The sequence below is a fragment of the Sipha flava genome, unplaced genomic scaffold (genome assembly GCF_003268045.1).
Source record: "Sipha flava isolate LNK unplaced genomic scaffold, YSA_version1 128_pilon_pilon, whole genome shotgun sequence".
Lineage (NCBI taxonomy): Eukaryota > Metazoa > Arthropoda > Insecta > Hemiptera > Aphididae > Sipha > Sipha flava.
The window spans coordinates 262,007-277,597 of record NW_020271754.1 but is presented as its reverse complement, the minus strand read 5'-3'; the positions used below and the strand labels follow the sequence as shown (position 1 = coordinate 277,597).

At 27.8% G+C, this 15,591-nt stretch overlaps 2 protein-coding genes across 2 annotated transcripts; both read right to left on the bottom strand.

The window, feature by feature from the left end:
- Nucleotides 1-8,372: 8,372 nt before the first annotated feature.
- LOC112694385 lies at nucleotides 8,373-11,837 on the bottom strand. The gene is made up of 3 exons (XM_025569836.1): nucleotides 11,502-11,837; nucleotides 8,939-9,151; nucleotides 8,373-8,647 (listed from the first exon to the last, which is right to left on the bottom strand). Exons 1-3 carry the CDS (start codon nucleotides 11,584-11,586, stop codon nucleotides 8,373-8,375), a joined length of 573 nt encoding a protein of 190 aa, XP_025425621.1. The 5' UTR covers nucleotides 11,587-11,837.
- Nucleotides 11,838-12,260: 423 nt separating this feature from the next.
- LOC112694380 lies at nucleotides 12,261-13,540 on the bottom strand. The gene is made up of 3 exons (XM_025569826.1): nucleotides 13,338-13,540; nucleotides 13,098-13,276; nucleotides 12,261-12,782 (listed from the first exon to the last, which is right to left on the bottom strand). Exons 1-3 carry the CDS (start codon nucleotides 13,479-13,481, stop codon nucleotides 12,707-12,709), a joined length of 399 nt encoding a protein of 132 aa, XP_025425611.1. The 5' UTR covers nucleotides 13,482-13,540; the 3' UTR covers nucleotides 12,261-12,706.
- Between the last annotated feature and the right edge of the window lie 2,051 nt (nucleotides 13,541-15,591).

The following is a 15,591-nucleotide window of genomic DNA, read 5'->3' as shown; positions in this document are numbered from 1 at the left end:
TTATCTGCACTATTATTATCAGTATTACACTATCACTACAGTTGCCTTATCACATAATCGGTTGATTACCTACATTTAAATATTATATTTAAACAAATTATTTAATAATTATATCAATTGTAATGTATTAACTATCTAGTATAACTAATTTATATAGTACAAACTACAATGTCATCAAGTGAAGAATTAGAAATGTTATATATGTCTTTTCTTGTTGTAATATATTTTTTTTTTCAATATTATAATCGGTTTCATTTCGTTACTGATCAATTATTACATTTGGCGGGATTCCACATTCAATTTTACCTATATTTATAATAATAAGTACATATTATATAGGTATAATTTCAAAATATAATTTAGTACTTCAGTTTCTTAAGTACCTAATTGAATATAATACTTACAAAATTCACTTTACAGTACATTTTAATTAAATATAGATATCTTACACAGTTTAGTTTTGTAGTCTTGTGAAAAGTACTTTTATTTTGTATTCAAGTACTATTAGATTATTAGAATATAATATTTTTTGCCCCGCTAATATTTGTCAGTTTTGGATTGGGTGGTAATAAGTATATGAGAGAATACGTATAGACCTTATTTTACCTGAGTTACACTGTATGATTAAGTGTTTTGCCAAATTTTCAAAATGACTATGTCTTGTGCTTTTTAATTTATGTAACGAGCTTATCCCATAAGTTTAGAATATAATAAATATGCTACATTTTTAATTCCTTAATTATTATACGTAATAGATGAAATAAACACAAACAATTTTGAGTGGAACGAAAATAACATCTCAATCGGATTATAAAAAAAGCACGGACAATTAAAAAATGTAGCATTGAACAAGTTCTTACGGAAATCTTTATCAATCTGATTTTAATACTATCATTACGTTTAATTCAAACACACTTCTCTGTACATGCTACACACTGATTTCAGCTTTATGTCTTGCAGAGTTTTTGAAATAACGTATAAAAAACCTAGTTACAGTAAGTAAATTTTATTTTTTTTTTCGAAAAAAATTAACTAAAATAAATATTTTTTTTTTAATATTTTAGATACTCCAATAGTTAATGGCTTATTCAATTTTCCTAATACAGTTTAAACATGGTTAATTGAATCTTATATTATTGTGACAGCTATATAAAATATAACACTCATGTAAACTCACATATTAATGCACGTATTATTTGGTATAAACCAACCATGTGCAATAATAATTGATATTGAGCTATATCATAATATTCGATTGTTTAGTGTTGTAAATAACACTTAAAGAAAACTATCGCGATAAGGAAAAAATGTATTGGGAAAACTTTCTATCTATATTTATTTTCTGCTTGTAAAACTTCTCTCAAATAATGTCAAAATGTCTAATCGAATAAGACAACGTAGTTGGATTATCAAAAAAATTCATGATTGCACACGAAAACCTTGAATCAACTAAGTAATTTTAAGATCATATTAATGCCACTAAAAATTAAATTATACTTTTGACTATATGTAAACTAACTTTATAAATTTATTTCTTACATAAAATAGATTATGAAAAATGTTTTATAATGTATAGTTATTTATTTATTATATTTTGTTAGTAAATTAGTAAATCAATAAGTTACTTAGGTTAATTGATAATTGAATAATTGAATTGTAATAAATAATAAATCAATAGATACATTTTATTAGTGTAAAGAAAAAAATAAATACTGGCCACAAAATTCCGTTGTTACTGTAATTCAAAAAGTATTATTAGTTATAATAAAACAATATTCTTCACACTTGTCGAAAAATATTTGATTCCGAAGTAACGTTCCTTTCATTTATAACATTTAAAAATTAATTTAATTTATAAGCTATACTCAAACCAATCCTTAACTGAAAATATCAGGTAATATTATACTTACGAGTAGATAGTTATAGTAGTTTTATGTTTTTTTACATACGAATTATAAAAACACTTGTTATCAAAAAAAGTGTAAATAATATTGGTAAATTGTCATAAACATCAATTTGTATCTGGAAAAATTAACCAACACCATTATAATATAATAATTTTAGTTAATTTATGATATAATTACACATACACTACCGATCTTTAAACCTAATGACAAATATATTTTTGAAAACATTTTTGGTTTTTCGATGACTTATTTAGTCAATTATTTGCGAAAACCGTATTTTAAATGTCAAACAATATGTTATTATATAGCATTAATAAAAATTAAAACATTGAACACTTTAATTTTAAACAATGATCGAAAAAAGTACCTATAATTTATATATTACATGATATATTTGTCAAAAATTAAAAATCTATTTATAAACGTAGACCTTTTTTTAATTATACTTAGTTAAACAGAAATACCGATTCTGGAACACTCCATCTCTACATACTCCACAACTCCTCCTCCTCATCCAAGTTCCTGTCGCCACTATCACATTTGGCGCCACCGTCGCTGCCAAATCGTCATTATCACCGTCCCCCGTACTACGACCATAGGCGCAACTAGGGGACAAAATTTGGGGGGTGGCTATAGTCCCCTACCAAAACTTAAAATAACCTGTAGATTACCCCTACTCTTATATACCATGGTAATATATTTTAGATTCTGAGCAAAGTTGGATTTATTGCAATGTGTATTTTTTTGTTCGTGCACTATTGTGAGTTAAGTATGCCATGTATAACATGGAATATTTATGGGGTCTAAGCCCTCCACCTAGTTGCGCTTATGATTACGACCCGCACCACCAACGTCCGCTACCGATCTTTATCAGTTTTTATAATAGATGATATATCTTGTGATAATACTTAATGTGATTATAAGTGATTTTGCCCACTGATATTTTTTATTTGACAATGATCACGTATTTGAAAAAAATAATGAATGAGCTACTAGTGGAAGATAAGTTGTATAGTATGCGGAGATGGAATATTTCAGAATGGACATTTCTATTCTACTTTTTATTGAAAAAATATTTTAAATTCATATCAAAATAATAAGTAAATAAAATATTAAAATAATGATAGTTAGGTTTTGGAGTCATGAAAAACTTTCAAGGGATAAATGAAAAAAAAAGATGGTTGTAAAAGACTTTTGATATCAAAAAATGCATTTATTATACTAAGACTATAGCAAAAAAATAACAATATTAAAAATACCATGTTAAAAGTTACATTATTAAAACAAAATTTAAAAATAAAATTAATTTTAATTAAATTTCCTTAAAGATAATGGAAGAAATTACTTGTGGTAAAACTTTCGTCTGCATAAACAACACAATTTCTATCACTGAAAAATTGAATGACTTACCTTCTACGGTCCAATCAAGAGGATTGCCTGCAATGGCCCCAATCCATCGTATACCAAGAGACAGAAAACGATTTACTTATTTATCGTATTATCCAAAGGAAAATAAACCTACAAATAATTTTCCTTTAGGTAATGAAAAACCTGAACGTAGATTTTCTTCAAACATTCAAATATTACCAAGTAAGATATAAATATATATATAAATTCAAATGTAATTGCTGGTATTCAATTATAATGAAATAATTACAATTTTATTACTTAATATAATGAGTATAAAATTTTTTATAACTCAAATCAAGTTATAATATTAGTCAAACAAAGTTATTGAAATTGGAAATCATTATATGTATCTTTTGTCATGAATAAATAAAATTATTTTTCCATTCATCAATATTTTAAAAATAGAAACAATAGTTTTTGAAAATTTTTATTTAATTGTAATTAATGTTTAAATATTATTGTCTTAGCATAAATTAATTTTTAATCACAACACGATATATTAATTAATAAAACAAATATGAAAAACAAGATTTTTATTGGATTATTTTTATTTTATAGCTGTCGCCCAAAAATTTAAGTTTCCTGAAACTTCGCAGAGACTGAGGGAAATGTCATTTTTCATAAAGCCATCTCGTTTAAACGTATGTTATAACTTATTTATTTATTTATTTATTTATTTGGATAAACGCCTGGTAGGCTCAAGTATAAGTACACAATTATAACATTATTTATGATTAAAAAAAAAATAGAAATAAATTTCTAATATCTTAAATATTAATTTGTTTTTTTTTCAGTTTTATCAAGATAATTATGATGATATTCTACAAAGTAGTCAAAAGGCGTGTCCCAATGCGACACGGTTCCATGGTTAGACCAAAAAAAGAAGAAATGTTAAGTGGTAATGTTAATGTTAAATGATAAGTCCATTCAAACATTTATAATTAATACATGTTATTAATGTATTTTTAAAATATATGTATTTCAGAATCAGCGCACTGTTATACGTATGTTTATCATACTTGGCCATAGCCCAAAGGATATTGTTCGAAGTTTAACTTAAAGAAATGTATAGTGCCTTCCAAAAGGCTTCGTTTAAACCTGGTCAACCAATCAAAATGATTATATATGTTGTATTTATTTTTTTTAAGTGTTTATGTGTTTTTGATTTTTTTTTTTTTGTTAATTTTTTTATTTTTTTACAAATAAAGTGTTTAAAGTCAAATTTTGTAATTTATTGTTATTACATTATAAACGTGTTAATTGCACTCCATTAAAGCATTGGGTTTTTTTATTTACAGTAAATTTTATTTCCATTGAGTTTCAGTGTTCAATTTGTCTACATCATACAAATATTAGGGAACCCTTGTGATCGGAACTCCTTCCCCTATCAGTGTTGAGCACAAATAACTTAAAATTTATCTAGATAAAGATAAAATATAGCAAAAATGTATTAAAGATATTTATACAATATAATACACAATAAATGTCTAGATAAAAAAAATATGAAAGTTTAAATATTGTTATAAACTATATTTAATGAAAATGTTTATTATTTTCTTTATAGTATATATTTTTATATTATACTGTATACCTATTTGTGATAAATTTAAATTTGAACTGTTATTTGACTGCGTACCAAAATGTCATGTTAAAAATTAAAAAATTTGAATTTTCTAAATGTTTAGTTTTTATAAGGTATGCTAAACGCTTACATCGTTATACATTATGTTTAAATAAAATTTAAATAAATAGTTTTATGTGTATTTTATTTAGTGTTTTTCATTTTGTACGGAATCACAAATTTATACCTGATAACAATTTATTTATTTGATAAAATTTGTATGTTTCTCAAATGGAAAGTGTATTTTAATATACAACCTGTATTGAGTGGGTGGTTAGACGGCATAAATATATTTGGCTCCTTGAATTAAAATTGTTCACCACGTCACTGGACAGGGAATAGTTATATACCGAATGCGTTACGGTACGGTACGTATGGCTTGTATATTGTACATGTAACTACTTGAACGGTGTAAAAATTTACCCGATACGTATCGATACACTCCAATTTTTCTTTGAATATTTTACTGGTTTATGCAGCACCCTGTATATATACACAGCGCTGCATAAACCAGTACTATATAAAGTATTACCTCATTTATAGCTGACAAAATAAATTCATTGCCAACAGCATATGGTATTCGAGTGTTCCTCATTTGGCAATAAGTAAAGAAATGTACGATTTCAACGTTGTTGAAAACATGAATACCAATGTCGGCTGTTTTAAAAATGTCTTTTCAAGTGCTTGTAAATAAAACAAAACTTTATTTTTTTTATTACCTACCATGAACTCGTATTAAATGTTCTTGCAATCTTCAAAATTTCATAGCTTCAATTGCAAAAACTTTTTGCTAAATAAGGCGCATCGGTAATTTAATATTTGTAAGCGATAAAATTTTTTTTTCTCATGTCAGGTACACTTTTTTTATAATTTTTTTTTTATAACTAACAGAGTATATAAATCAAAACTGCAAATATAAATATAAAGAGACAAACAAGTAGATAAAATAAATAAACAGATTAGAATAATTCAAAATCATATAAATGGTAACTAATTGTCGTTCTCTGGTTCATATGGTCTCAGCCCAAAAACTAGCTACGTCTTTGATGTTGTCATTTGCATTCATAACATCATCTTGTATGCATGAGTAAGGACAATTGGGCATGGCAGAATATGTTTCATTGTCTGTTCCATCCCACATTTACAAGTTGTAGATGTTCCTTCGAGTAGTCTCAATTTCATCATGTTATCCTTAGTGCGTCCAATGAACGTCCTGTTCTCATTCGGTTTGACGTTCACCAGATGGGCCATTCTAGCTGATTCCCTGGTGGTAACACTTCGATGGAAACCCATATTTTTTCTCTGGTTTGATTTGTCCATTGTATAACTCTTTCCTGTTCCTTAATTGTTAAGCATTGCGCCTTTTTTTTTTTTTTTAGGAAACTGTTTTTTAGCGATAGAATAAAAGTAAAAACCCGTACTTCAAACATTCAATATTATACTGCCTACATTTTTCGATCAGCATCCGCATTCCACTTGTAAAATAATTACTTTATTTAGAATTCAGATAGTATAAATTGTAACCTAACCTAAGTCCAAAATATTAATTATTATAAATGCTATCGCGATAACGATCGGATTCGACAGACAACGAACGATAATTCTAAAAATACAAAATACACAGAAACTTAAAACTAAATATATTGGCGGAAAACATAATAGTGAATGGAAGAAACACTAAATATTGATTTTATCTCCCCGACGAATACTGGTTTTTACTTATTAGATGTTAATTTCTTTTTTCGCCGTTTAACGGGTGTAGAAGGCGCAGTGCATTTAGTTAATAGGTCTATGGAAATATGAATGATTCAGAAAATGTATCCACAATTATAAAACTAAATAATCAACAGATAAATACAGGTAATAACTTGATAAACTGGTTAAAGGGATATTTAGATCCATGTAAGGGTACAGAATAACCAAGCATTTTGTCACATCCCGACACTTGGGGTATGGGCACAGTAAATATCATAGGCAACACTCGATGACAGTTTTTCCGTGAAACGTTTTTAAACCGTATGAAATATATATCGTGAACACTGATACTAGAACATAGAGTAACTAATGAGCTAACATAACTAAAGACATGAATGTTGTGATAATTGCTGTCATAACATAAAAGTATTGAGGAAAGACGTAAATGTTTTATAGCGTTTCGATAGAAAAATCGGAACTGTTCGCACGATGTACCTACCTTTATAGTTTACACGGTTTCAACCTAGTATCCCAAACATTTATATTGAAATGTTCTTTTTTTAATTAATTTATAAATAGTTACAAAAATGAACGTTGAAGAGAAAAGAGGAAGAAGAAGACCAAAAAAAGATATGGTTGGATACGATTGAAGACAGAGGCGGATCTAGAAATGAAAAAATGGGGATTTAGTAAAGTGAGTTACTTCCATAATTCGTTGCGCATATTGATTTGAACGAAGTCTTTCTTGCGTCTGATATGGTTCTATCTAATGTCTAAGGGAGGGGGCTTCAGCCCCCATAGTCCCTCTTGTATCCACGCCTGATTGAGAATGATATGAGGGCTGTTGGTGTATGCGCAAGGGATGCAGACTTAGGACTAGGGTGGCTGACCCCAAATAGTTGGGAGAAAGACAAAGAAAAAGAAGAATACATTTAAAATTAAATGTATTAAAAATTATTTCAAAACATAAAAAGATTGCCGTTGCTGTTGTAACTAGCAACCATTTTAATGTGAGTAAAAATAAACGGAAGACAAGAAATGTACGGGAACGTAATTGGATATAAATTTTTTTTTTCAAGAGAACTTAATTGAATTCTATAGGCAAGAATTATTTTCGTATTCGTCTGTCAATTTGTGAGTGTCTGCAATAGTCCTCTAGTATTTGATGTTGACTTGATGTAATTTAGAAGTTTTTTACAAAAATTAAGAATATTTAAACAAGTATTATGTAATAACTGTCATCTGTTTTAAATGTTTTAAACGGTTCGCATTTGTGTATTGAACTTTCGAACCGGTTCAGATGTGCGCCAGAATTGTCATGAATATTGTGTCACGGAAATGAGATAAGTGTACAATTGAAATGTAAGCAATCTTCCATACTTTGACAGTACACTGTCATATAGTTATTTCGTTATTCGTCGTCGTCGTGCGATTATAGCTCAAGGTCGCATGATCGACTGGATGATTTTTTTATATGGTATAACAGAATGACAAAGTTATACTCGTATGGATTATAACTAGCAGTTATAGGACCTGGGCGATCTGGGTGGAGGAATAATTAAGAAATGCAAAAAGTTACCTCTTTGATGATGAAAAAACTATAAACTATGAACTAAATTTACAAATGAAGTATAAAAGTACATTCATAGAACAATTATAAAATTTAATTAAACAAATATTTACATGCAAATGCATTTAAGATTCAAAATACAAAAATAGTAAGGATGAGAAAATTATTTTTACGCATTTGCATCTTTTATACCGTTCGTTTTTCTTCTGTTTGAATTATAATCCGAGTTAATCCATTTTAAATCACTACGGACACCACGACTTATTACAAACTGTGATGATGGCCCATTGATATAAATAATTTGTTCTTGATCCCGATGTTGACTGTCTTTAATTTTTCTTTTACACGAGTCAGAATCAGGATATACCCATTTTAAGTGACCTCGACTTCCGTCACTTTTTTTAAAATTTTGAACCCAATATTGATGATAATTCATCGGAGGCCCTGAAATATATAACCAATATATATTTATATACATTTACATTGGATGATTTTATTTCGAATGCATACTATGTTATTCATACTCATAACGGAACAACATTAAATTGTGTACAAATATTTAGAACGGTCACCTGCTCTTCGAATGCGCTCATTTTGCATTTCGAAAAAAAGTAAGGGATGGAAAATATAAACTTTGAAGTGTAAAAATGAAGAGTTGGTTTTCTTCAGAAACTTTGTTTTGTAAAAAATTTACATAAACTAGTAAGCTACCTGGTCTTTTATTGTTTGGCTCACCGTATTTTCTGTTGTATGGCTTTTCTTTACTAATTTTTGGGTGATTCATTTTTTGACGGTTCGCATTGTACTCGGGACTAACCCATTTGTAAATATTTTTACTTCGACCATCACTACCTCTTTCAAAATATAGTTGACACTGATCAAGTTTTTTTACCAACGGGGGGCAGTCTGTAAAAGGAGTAATGTTCGATTCCATTCTTTCATTAGCATCTAAATAAATTTGTTTATTAAAAACATAATTATTTTTACTTTTATAGTATAGTATAGTATACTTGTAAAGTATAGTTTATTGTACAATAACTTATTAAATTTTCGTGCAACAATGAAGTTTTGTCTTCCTATATAACACTTATGCATGCTTTGGATGACTAAGTTCTTCGTATATTGTAACATACAATTAAAATACAATAGATTATTTACAGATATGTGAAAGATTTTTAAAGAAAAGTTTTAAACGAAACTTCAAACGGTAGTAAACATTGGAGTAAGTATAACAAACCTGTGGAAAACAGACCGTATTTAATGGATTCGATATAGGTAATAATGATGCTGTGTATCAAATACTCATGAATCGAACTGAATGTTATTTAGAACGGTTAATGGATTTATAAACAAATGATTTTACTAGAAGCTAATAAAAAAAAAATATATAAATAAAAAAATAAACAAATGATTATCTGAACACTAGCTAGCCGTTTGTTTGATCCGTAGTCATGGACAATTATAAATTGTAATATTAATGTAAGCCAGATGTATAAATAATAATATAAAATCATATTTGTTTTGGATATGTTAAAATTAATTATTTGCATTTTCATACTTTGAATAAAAAAATATATAGTTTATTTTATAGTGTGTTCTTAAAAAAGAAAAACAAATAGTAGGGGTACTCTTGCAACCGTTTTTTTCTATTTATAAACTTCGTAGAAAATATTCTACACTTGAATGTAAGTACTTGTAAAGTAAGTTTTAATGCATTGATTGAGCTTTACAACACCATCCAATAACATTTTTATTTGATAATAGTCTTTAAAAAAAGTTTTAATTGAACAATACTAACATATGTCTTAAACGACTAGATACTTTTTAATACCACCCAGAGGCGGCTTTATCATGCATTTTATGGTTCACTGAACTACCAAAAAGTTTGGGGTGGGTGTCATCTTAATAGGTGGTTCTTGGTCTTGGCAACTGGCAGCGGTAGTTAATATCAAATTGGTAATTTAATAGAAATTAAATAAATTTTTGTACCCAATATGATTTTTTGGTAGGTGGGTGGGTGGTATTAACTATGATTGAACCACCAACTGAAAAATCTCAAACCGCCTATGCTAATATGCCGTATGATCTTTAACAACTCTATTTCATGATTCATAAACAGTTGTAACAAACGACAAACGGTTGTTCATATCAATTGCGTAGCTACCATAAGGGCAAAGCGGGACAGTGACCTGGGACCCCAAGCCACAGGGGGGGCATTTTGAACATTTCTGAAACTATACTTTCCTAAAATAATTAACAATGTTGCTGGTATTTAATAATAACTTTCTAAATCGTATGTGGTGATTCCACTAACAATCAGTATTGAAGTAAAATAATAATACACGCAATATTTGTTTGTTTTTTATAATAGGTAACCTACCTAATAAACTGAATTATTTTTCTTTGTGCATCTGTTAATTATCTGACGATTAATTTTATTTGTCATTTCGTAATAAATTAGTAATCACATTAAAAAAAAAACACAAACAATATAATAGTATACCTTGAATTTTCATGTAAAGATAATATCAGTTAGGAAGCCTATTTTACATACGGGGCCCTTTTCTGCGTAGCTACGCCACTGGTTCATACCAACAGCCTTCAAAAATCATTAAAGTTATACCAAAACTTGTATTTTGTTTTTTTTTTTCTTTGATCAACCACGATGATGAACAACGAAAATTTGATCGAACCTGTTAGAGAACATGAAAAAAAATTCTCGTACACAAGTATACCTACTTAACTACACAAGTTTTGTTTGTCACTGAACGAACGTGAAATTCGTAATCAAACCTAGTCATATTTTAGTGCACAAAATGGAATATCGGACGACACGGATTTCTGTGAATTAGATGCCATCGAACAGTACTATCACTGACCGGACGGTATGGATACGGACCGGACATGTGTGAATTGACCTTAATGCAGGAAGATGGTAAACTGCGGCAACATTAACCTTTTTCTAAAAGTCGATATGTAAATTACGGCAAAAAAAAAATTTAGATTATATTATATTAATACAGTACAAATTTAAATTGGGCGTTGATATGTTCGACGTCCGTTGTACGTGCGTCGAAAAGATAATACGTCGATAACATTTTGACATCTGTGTTAACGTGCATTATATAAATCGTTAATATTAAAAAAATATGATTAAAAAAAAAAAAAAAACTCCCTCGGTAGTATGGGCCGGTCAAAAATATTGCCCCCTCCCCTATCAAAAACTGAAATGACGCCACTGGTATGCCATATCGAAGAACAAAAAAATCATAACGCATTACCTTCAATGCTTACTTACACCTGGCGAGAATGTTCTTAACTTCATTGCGCGCAAAGGTCACCGCGGAAAGTGAAGTGACCCAGACCCGAAAAAAATTTTTCATAATATCATGTATAATTCCTCAATATATTGTTACCGGACTGCGGCTTTGAAAAATGATTCAACATCAATAGCGTAATCGCACACGTATGTACAGAAAAGAAATATGACGTGAGATTAGAGAAATCTGTCTATACCGAAATATATAATATGCTCCAATTTCGTCAGCGACGAGCTCAGCCTATCGCTGTTAACAATGATATGTCTGCAGTAATTATAATATAAATATTTTAATAATAAATTGATATTATTGTACAGTTTATGTTTTTATATATACATAGTTATATACGTATATCGAATAGTCATAAATACGGTGTTATCCTTTTAAAGTAAAATACAGGAAATGTTTAATAAATTAGAAGTATGTTTATTATTATTAATTGATGAACTCAATTTGATGTATGTATTCATTCTTCGTATTGTTATACGTAGATCAAAATGAGTTTAAAAATGGGTCATCACATCACACATGCTCTCATTGAATTTGTTATACATCAATTGAATTCGTTTTGATTTAACGAAATATTTAACGGAATAGTGTACATTTTGGAAAAAGTTTAATGTTGAAATCTATTTGCGCTCTAGAAAATAAATATATATATATTATTAATAAATTATAAAAAATTATTAAAAATCTTATTTATTAATCTACAATTAATGTTTGACTATTGACGAGTTCATAATTAATAATTTTTTGATAATTTGGAGTTAAAATATTTTATTAGGAACAGAAAATCATAAATCTTGTATTGATTGGAAAAGGTGAAAATATCACTTTTGATTATTTGACGAAACATTCCGCTGTTTCGGACCTACGTTTTTCGGTAAGTTGCTAACTCTGTTGCTTTAGATACAAGTCTAACTTCGTTAATAACAACCCTGCAGTAATTTTCATTTATTTCTTTCTCTTTTATTTGGTTTGTGCCCCACACAGCCACAATTCAGAGCCATAGATAATGAATCGCAGTATCGATACCATCCGTGATATACACTTGAAGTTATCGACGGGTTTAATAGGTCCACTCTGAAAAGCAAAATGTCTATAGCTTCTAATGCCTTTCCTTATGTTGTTAAAGCCTCTTTCAAGTGAACTAAAATATGCCGTTGAACTGGTGAACAAGCAATTAATTTTCACTTTTTGTATGAAATATGTGATTACGTCTCCAGGACAACACATTTCTTCTGATATCTTTCAATAACCTATGGACGGACAAAATATAAATTATGTTTTTATCAAATTTAACTTTTCAAACCTTTCAATCAGGTATAACATATACGAAGTATAGCATATATATATATAGCTTTGATATGTATCGAATGATAAATAATTTATAAATATAATTATATTTACTATAAATAATTTATACATCTATGAAACACGAAACACAATAAAAATCAAATATACTCGTATACGAAGATATTATAATATCTATATATTCTGGTAATAATATTATTATTAAAATAGGTTTGATGTATCTCAGTACAAAAGTGCAAGGACATTCTAAACATAATTACTTTTCTTTCAATGACGGGTATTCAGCGTTTACTTTATTCACCAGATCGTCTGTCCAATCATTCTTTTTAGACTGTTCAAGGTCGATGAAGAGTAGAATATCGCTCTTCGCTTCTAATTCCAATATTTCTTTCGGTGTGATATAGGCTTTCAACTGCGGCGGCGGTACGTGATTGAATATCTTGCAAAGGTTTTATGATAAAATTAAAGGTACAATATATTTGGTAATTTCTTACACTTACTTTAGAGGGGATGCAAACTGTTATACTTATTCGGGTTCCAGCAAATATACTAGCAATAAGTTCCTTGACTTGCTTCCAATCTAAACCGTCAAAACCGCAACCGATTTTCGGAATTCCTAATTTTGTTAAGATCATTGCTTTCATTTTTTCTAATAGGGACTTGAGAGCTACTGTTAACGATTGTATTGTAGGTTTTTTGCCACTGTATTGTTTTGTAACCAAGTAAAAAGCGGTTTCATTACGTTCGTTGACAACCACGTCAACATTTCCTACGGTTACGTTGACAACCACGGCAACATTTCCTACGGTTAAGTTTTGGTCGAACAGTTGACCAACACCGCCGAAATAACGTCTAGCAATCGATCGCAATCATTGTTATTTTCATCAATATAATTTTTTATATTTTATATTTTCCTAATCCCATTCTTAAATCTTCGGCTACACAATGAGCCAGAGCAACATATCTGGGCATGTTGAATAAATTTTCATCTATTTCTTTAAGGTAACTTGAAAATATTCAAAAATATTTTTTAAGAAATTGAAAATATTTTTATTCATAAAATACTAATAATTCATACCAAGTTCTCTCTTCTATTGTCGGTATTTTTTCGACCTTTGATTTTATTTGTTTACAAACGTTTGCATAACTCATGATTTTTAAGTTACTGTCTTGAATATTTTTTCCATCGATTGCATTATCATTCAAAGATGAGTTCATAACATTCTTCGAACTTGTATCACAACTAGTTGCATATTTAGTTTTACTTACACTGTTATACATTTATGATAATTTCATATTATATTTAATAATAAGTATAAAGAACACTACGGCTTTTTAATATTTATAAATGTACAGTATGATTTACTAATGTTCAAATAAATGCGACTTATTTTCAAAAATTATAATTGTTTTGTAATTTTTTAAATATACATATTATTTTATAAACTTGTAAGTCTTGGATCGTAGTTAGAGCATTTAAAATTATTTTAAACGTAAAAAAAAATAAAACTATCAATCTGATCGTATCAAATTATTTTTTCTATGTTCAAATTATATAAACAAGGGTAGGTACATGAATAATATAAAATACGTATATTATAGGAGAGCATTAAACAACAAAATAATGTTATTATTAAGTGTAAAAAAGCCAAATTAGTATTAATAAAAATATATTATGAATATAAGAGATATATTATTATGCATCAATCTAAATGATAAATTTTCTTTAAAACGTATATTAATTATGTCATTTAATGAATCTTATTTTCTTCTAATTGTGTAATTTTTTTTGAACATTTTTTCAATTACTATCGGTAAAGATTAGAACAAAGTTTAAAATCTAATATTTAATCGACCTATAAATTAAAAAAAAATATATAAATAAATTTATAAATTTATTAATAAATAAATAAATTATAAATTTATTAATTTTTCGTGTAATCAAATTGTATATTCAGTGCATTTTAGATCCATAGTTTTAACTTCTTATACCATTATGATCCAATTTACAAAATGTTAAAAATTTACATTTTTTACACTTAGTTATTAAGGTTACTTAGGTAATTATTTAACTTAGGTTTAGATAAAAATTGTCAGGAAAATTGTATAATATTAAAAAATAAAAAATTAAACTTATTAAATTATTATAAAATACTTTTGAATGAGTTGTGTAGTCTCTATGGATGCTTTAGGTACATCACGTTTTCCTTTTTCTTTAACTAATGAAACTTGAGCTGTTTCGTTTAACAAACCATTATTTTTACTCTTCATTTGTCCTTTCGGTTCAGATTCATTAACTTTATTAACTTTAGTTCTATATTATAATAAATAAGTATTTAATACATTTCTACAAGCTGAACTTAGTTATTTTATTTTAATTTAAAATTAACTATTTTCAATTTATATGCAAGGCAAAATAATTATGATACTTCCAGAGTTAAAAATCACTTAATATCTTTACTTTTTTTGTTGAGTATCAATTCTTTCCAAAGACAAAGTCCTGAAAAAGGAAATATTTCAATGTGTAATCAAGGTGAAAAAATCAAGAATAAAAAATAATTTAACATAAATACTGTAACTATGCAGGTATCATATCATATTTATGAATAAAGTTTAATTTTATTTTAAATTTATAATTTGTTAAATTTACTTTTATTTTTTATTTTTTGTCTGATTACTCAATTATATGTGTAAAGATATACGGTATTAAATTAGTACAAGTGGTGAACAGTAACAAACTAATGAACTTATGTA

Excerpts from the sequence above, each read along its gene's own strand:
- LOC112694385 (XM_025569836.1), bottom strand. The coding sequence starts at position 11,586 with ATGAAAAATTTTTTTCGGGTCTGGGTCACTTCACTTTCCGCGGTGACC. Across the intron at positions 9,152-11,501 it reads TAAGAACATTCTCGCCAGGT|ATGCTAATGAAAGAATGGAA; the intron begins GTAAGTAAGCAT and ends AAATTTATTTAG. Across the intron at positions 8,648-8,938 it reads GCCATACAACAGAAAATACG|GGCCTCCGATGAATTATCAT; the intron begins GTGAGCCAAACA and ends TATATATTTCAG.
- LOC112694380 (XM_025569826.1), bottom strand. The coding sequence starts at position 13,481 with ATGAAAGCAATGATCTTAACAAAATTAGGAATTCCGAAAATCGGTTGC. Across the intron at positions 13,277-13,337 it reads CAGTTTGCATCCCCTCTAAA|ATATTCAATCACGTACCGCC; the intron begins GTAAGTGTAAGA and ends AACCTTTGCAAG. Across the intron at positions 12,783-13,097 it reads TACCCGTCATTGAAAGAAAA|GTTATTGAAAGATATCAGAA; the intron begins GTAATTATGTTT and ends GTCCGTCCATAG.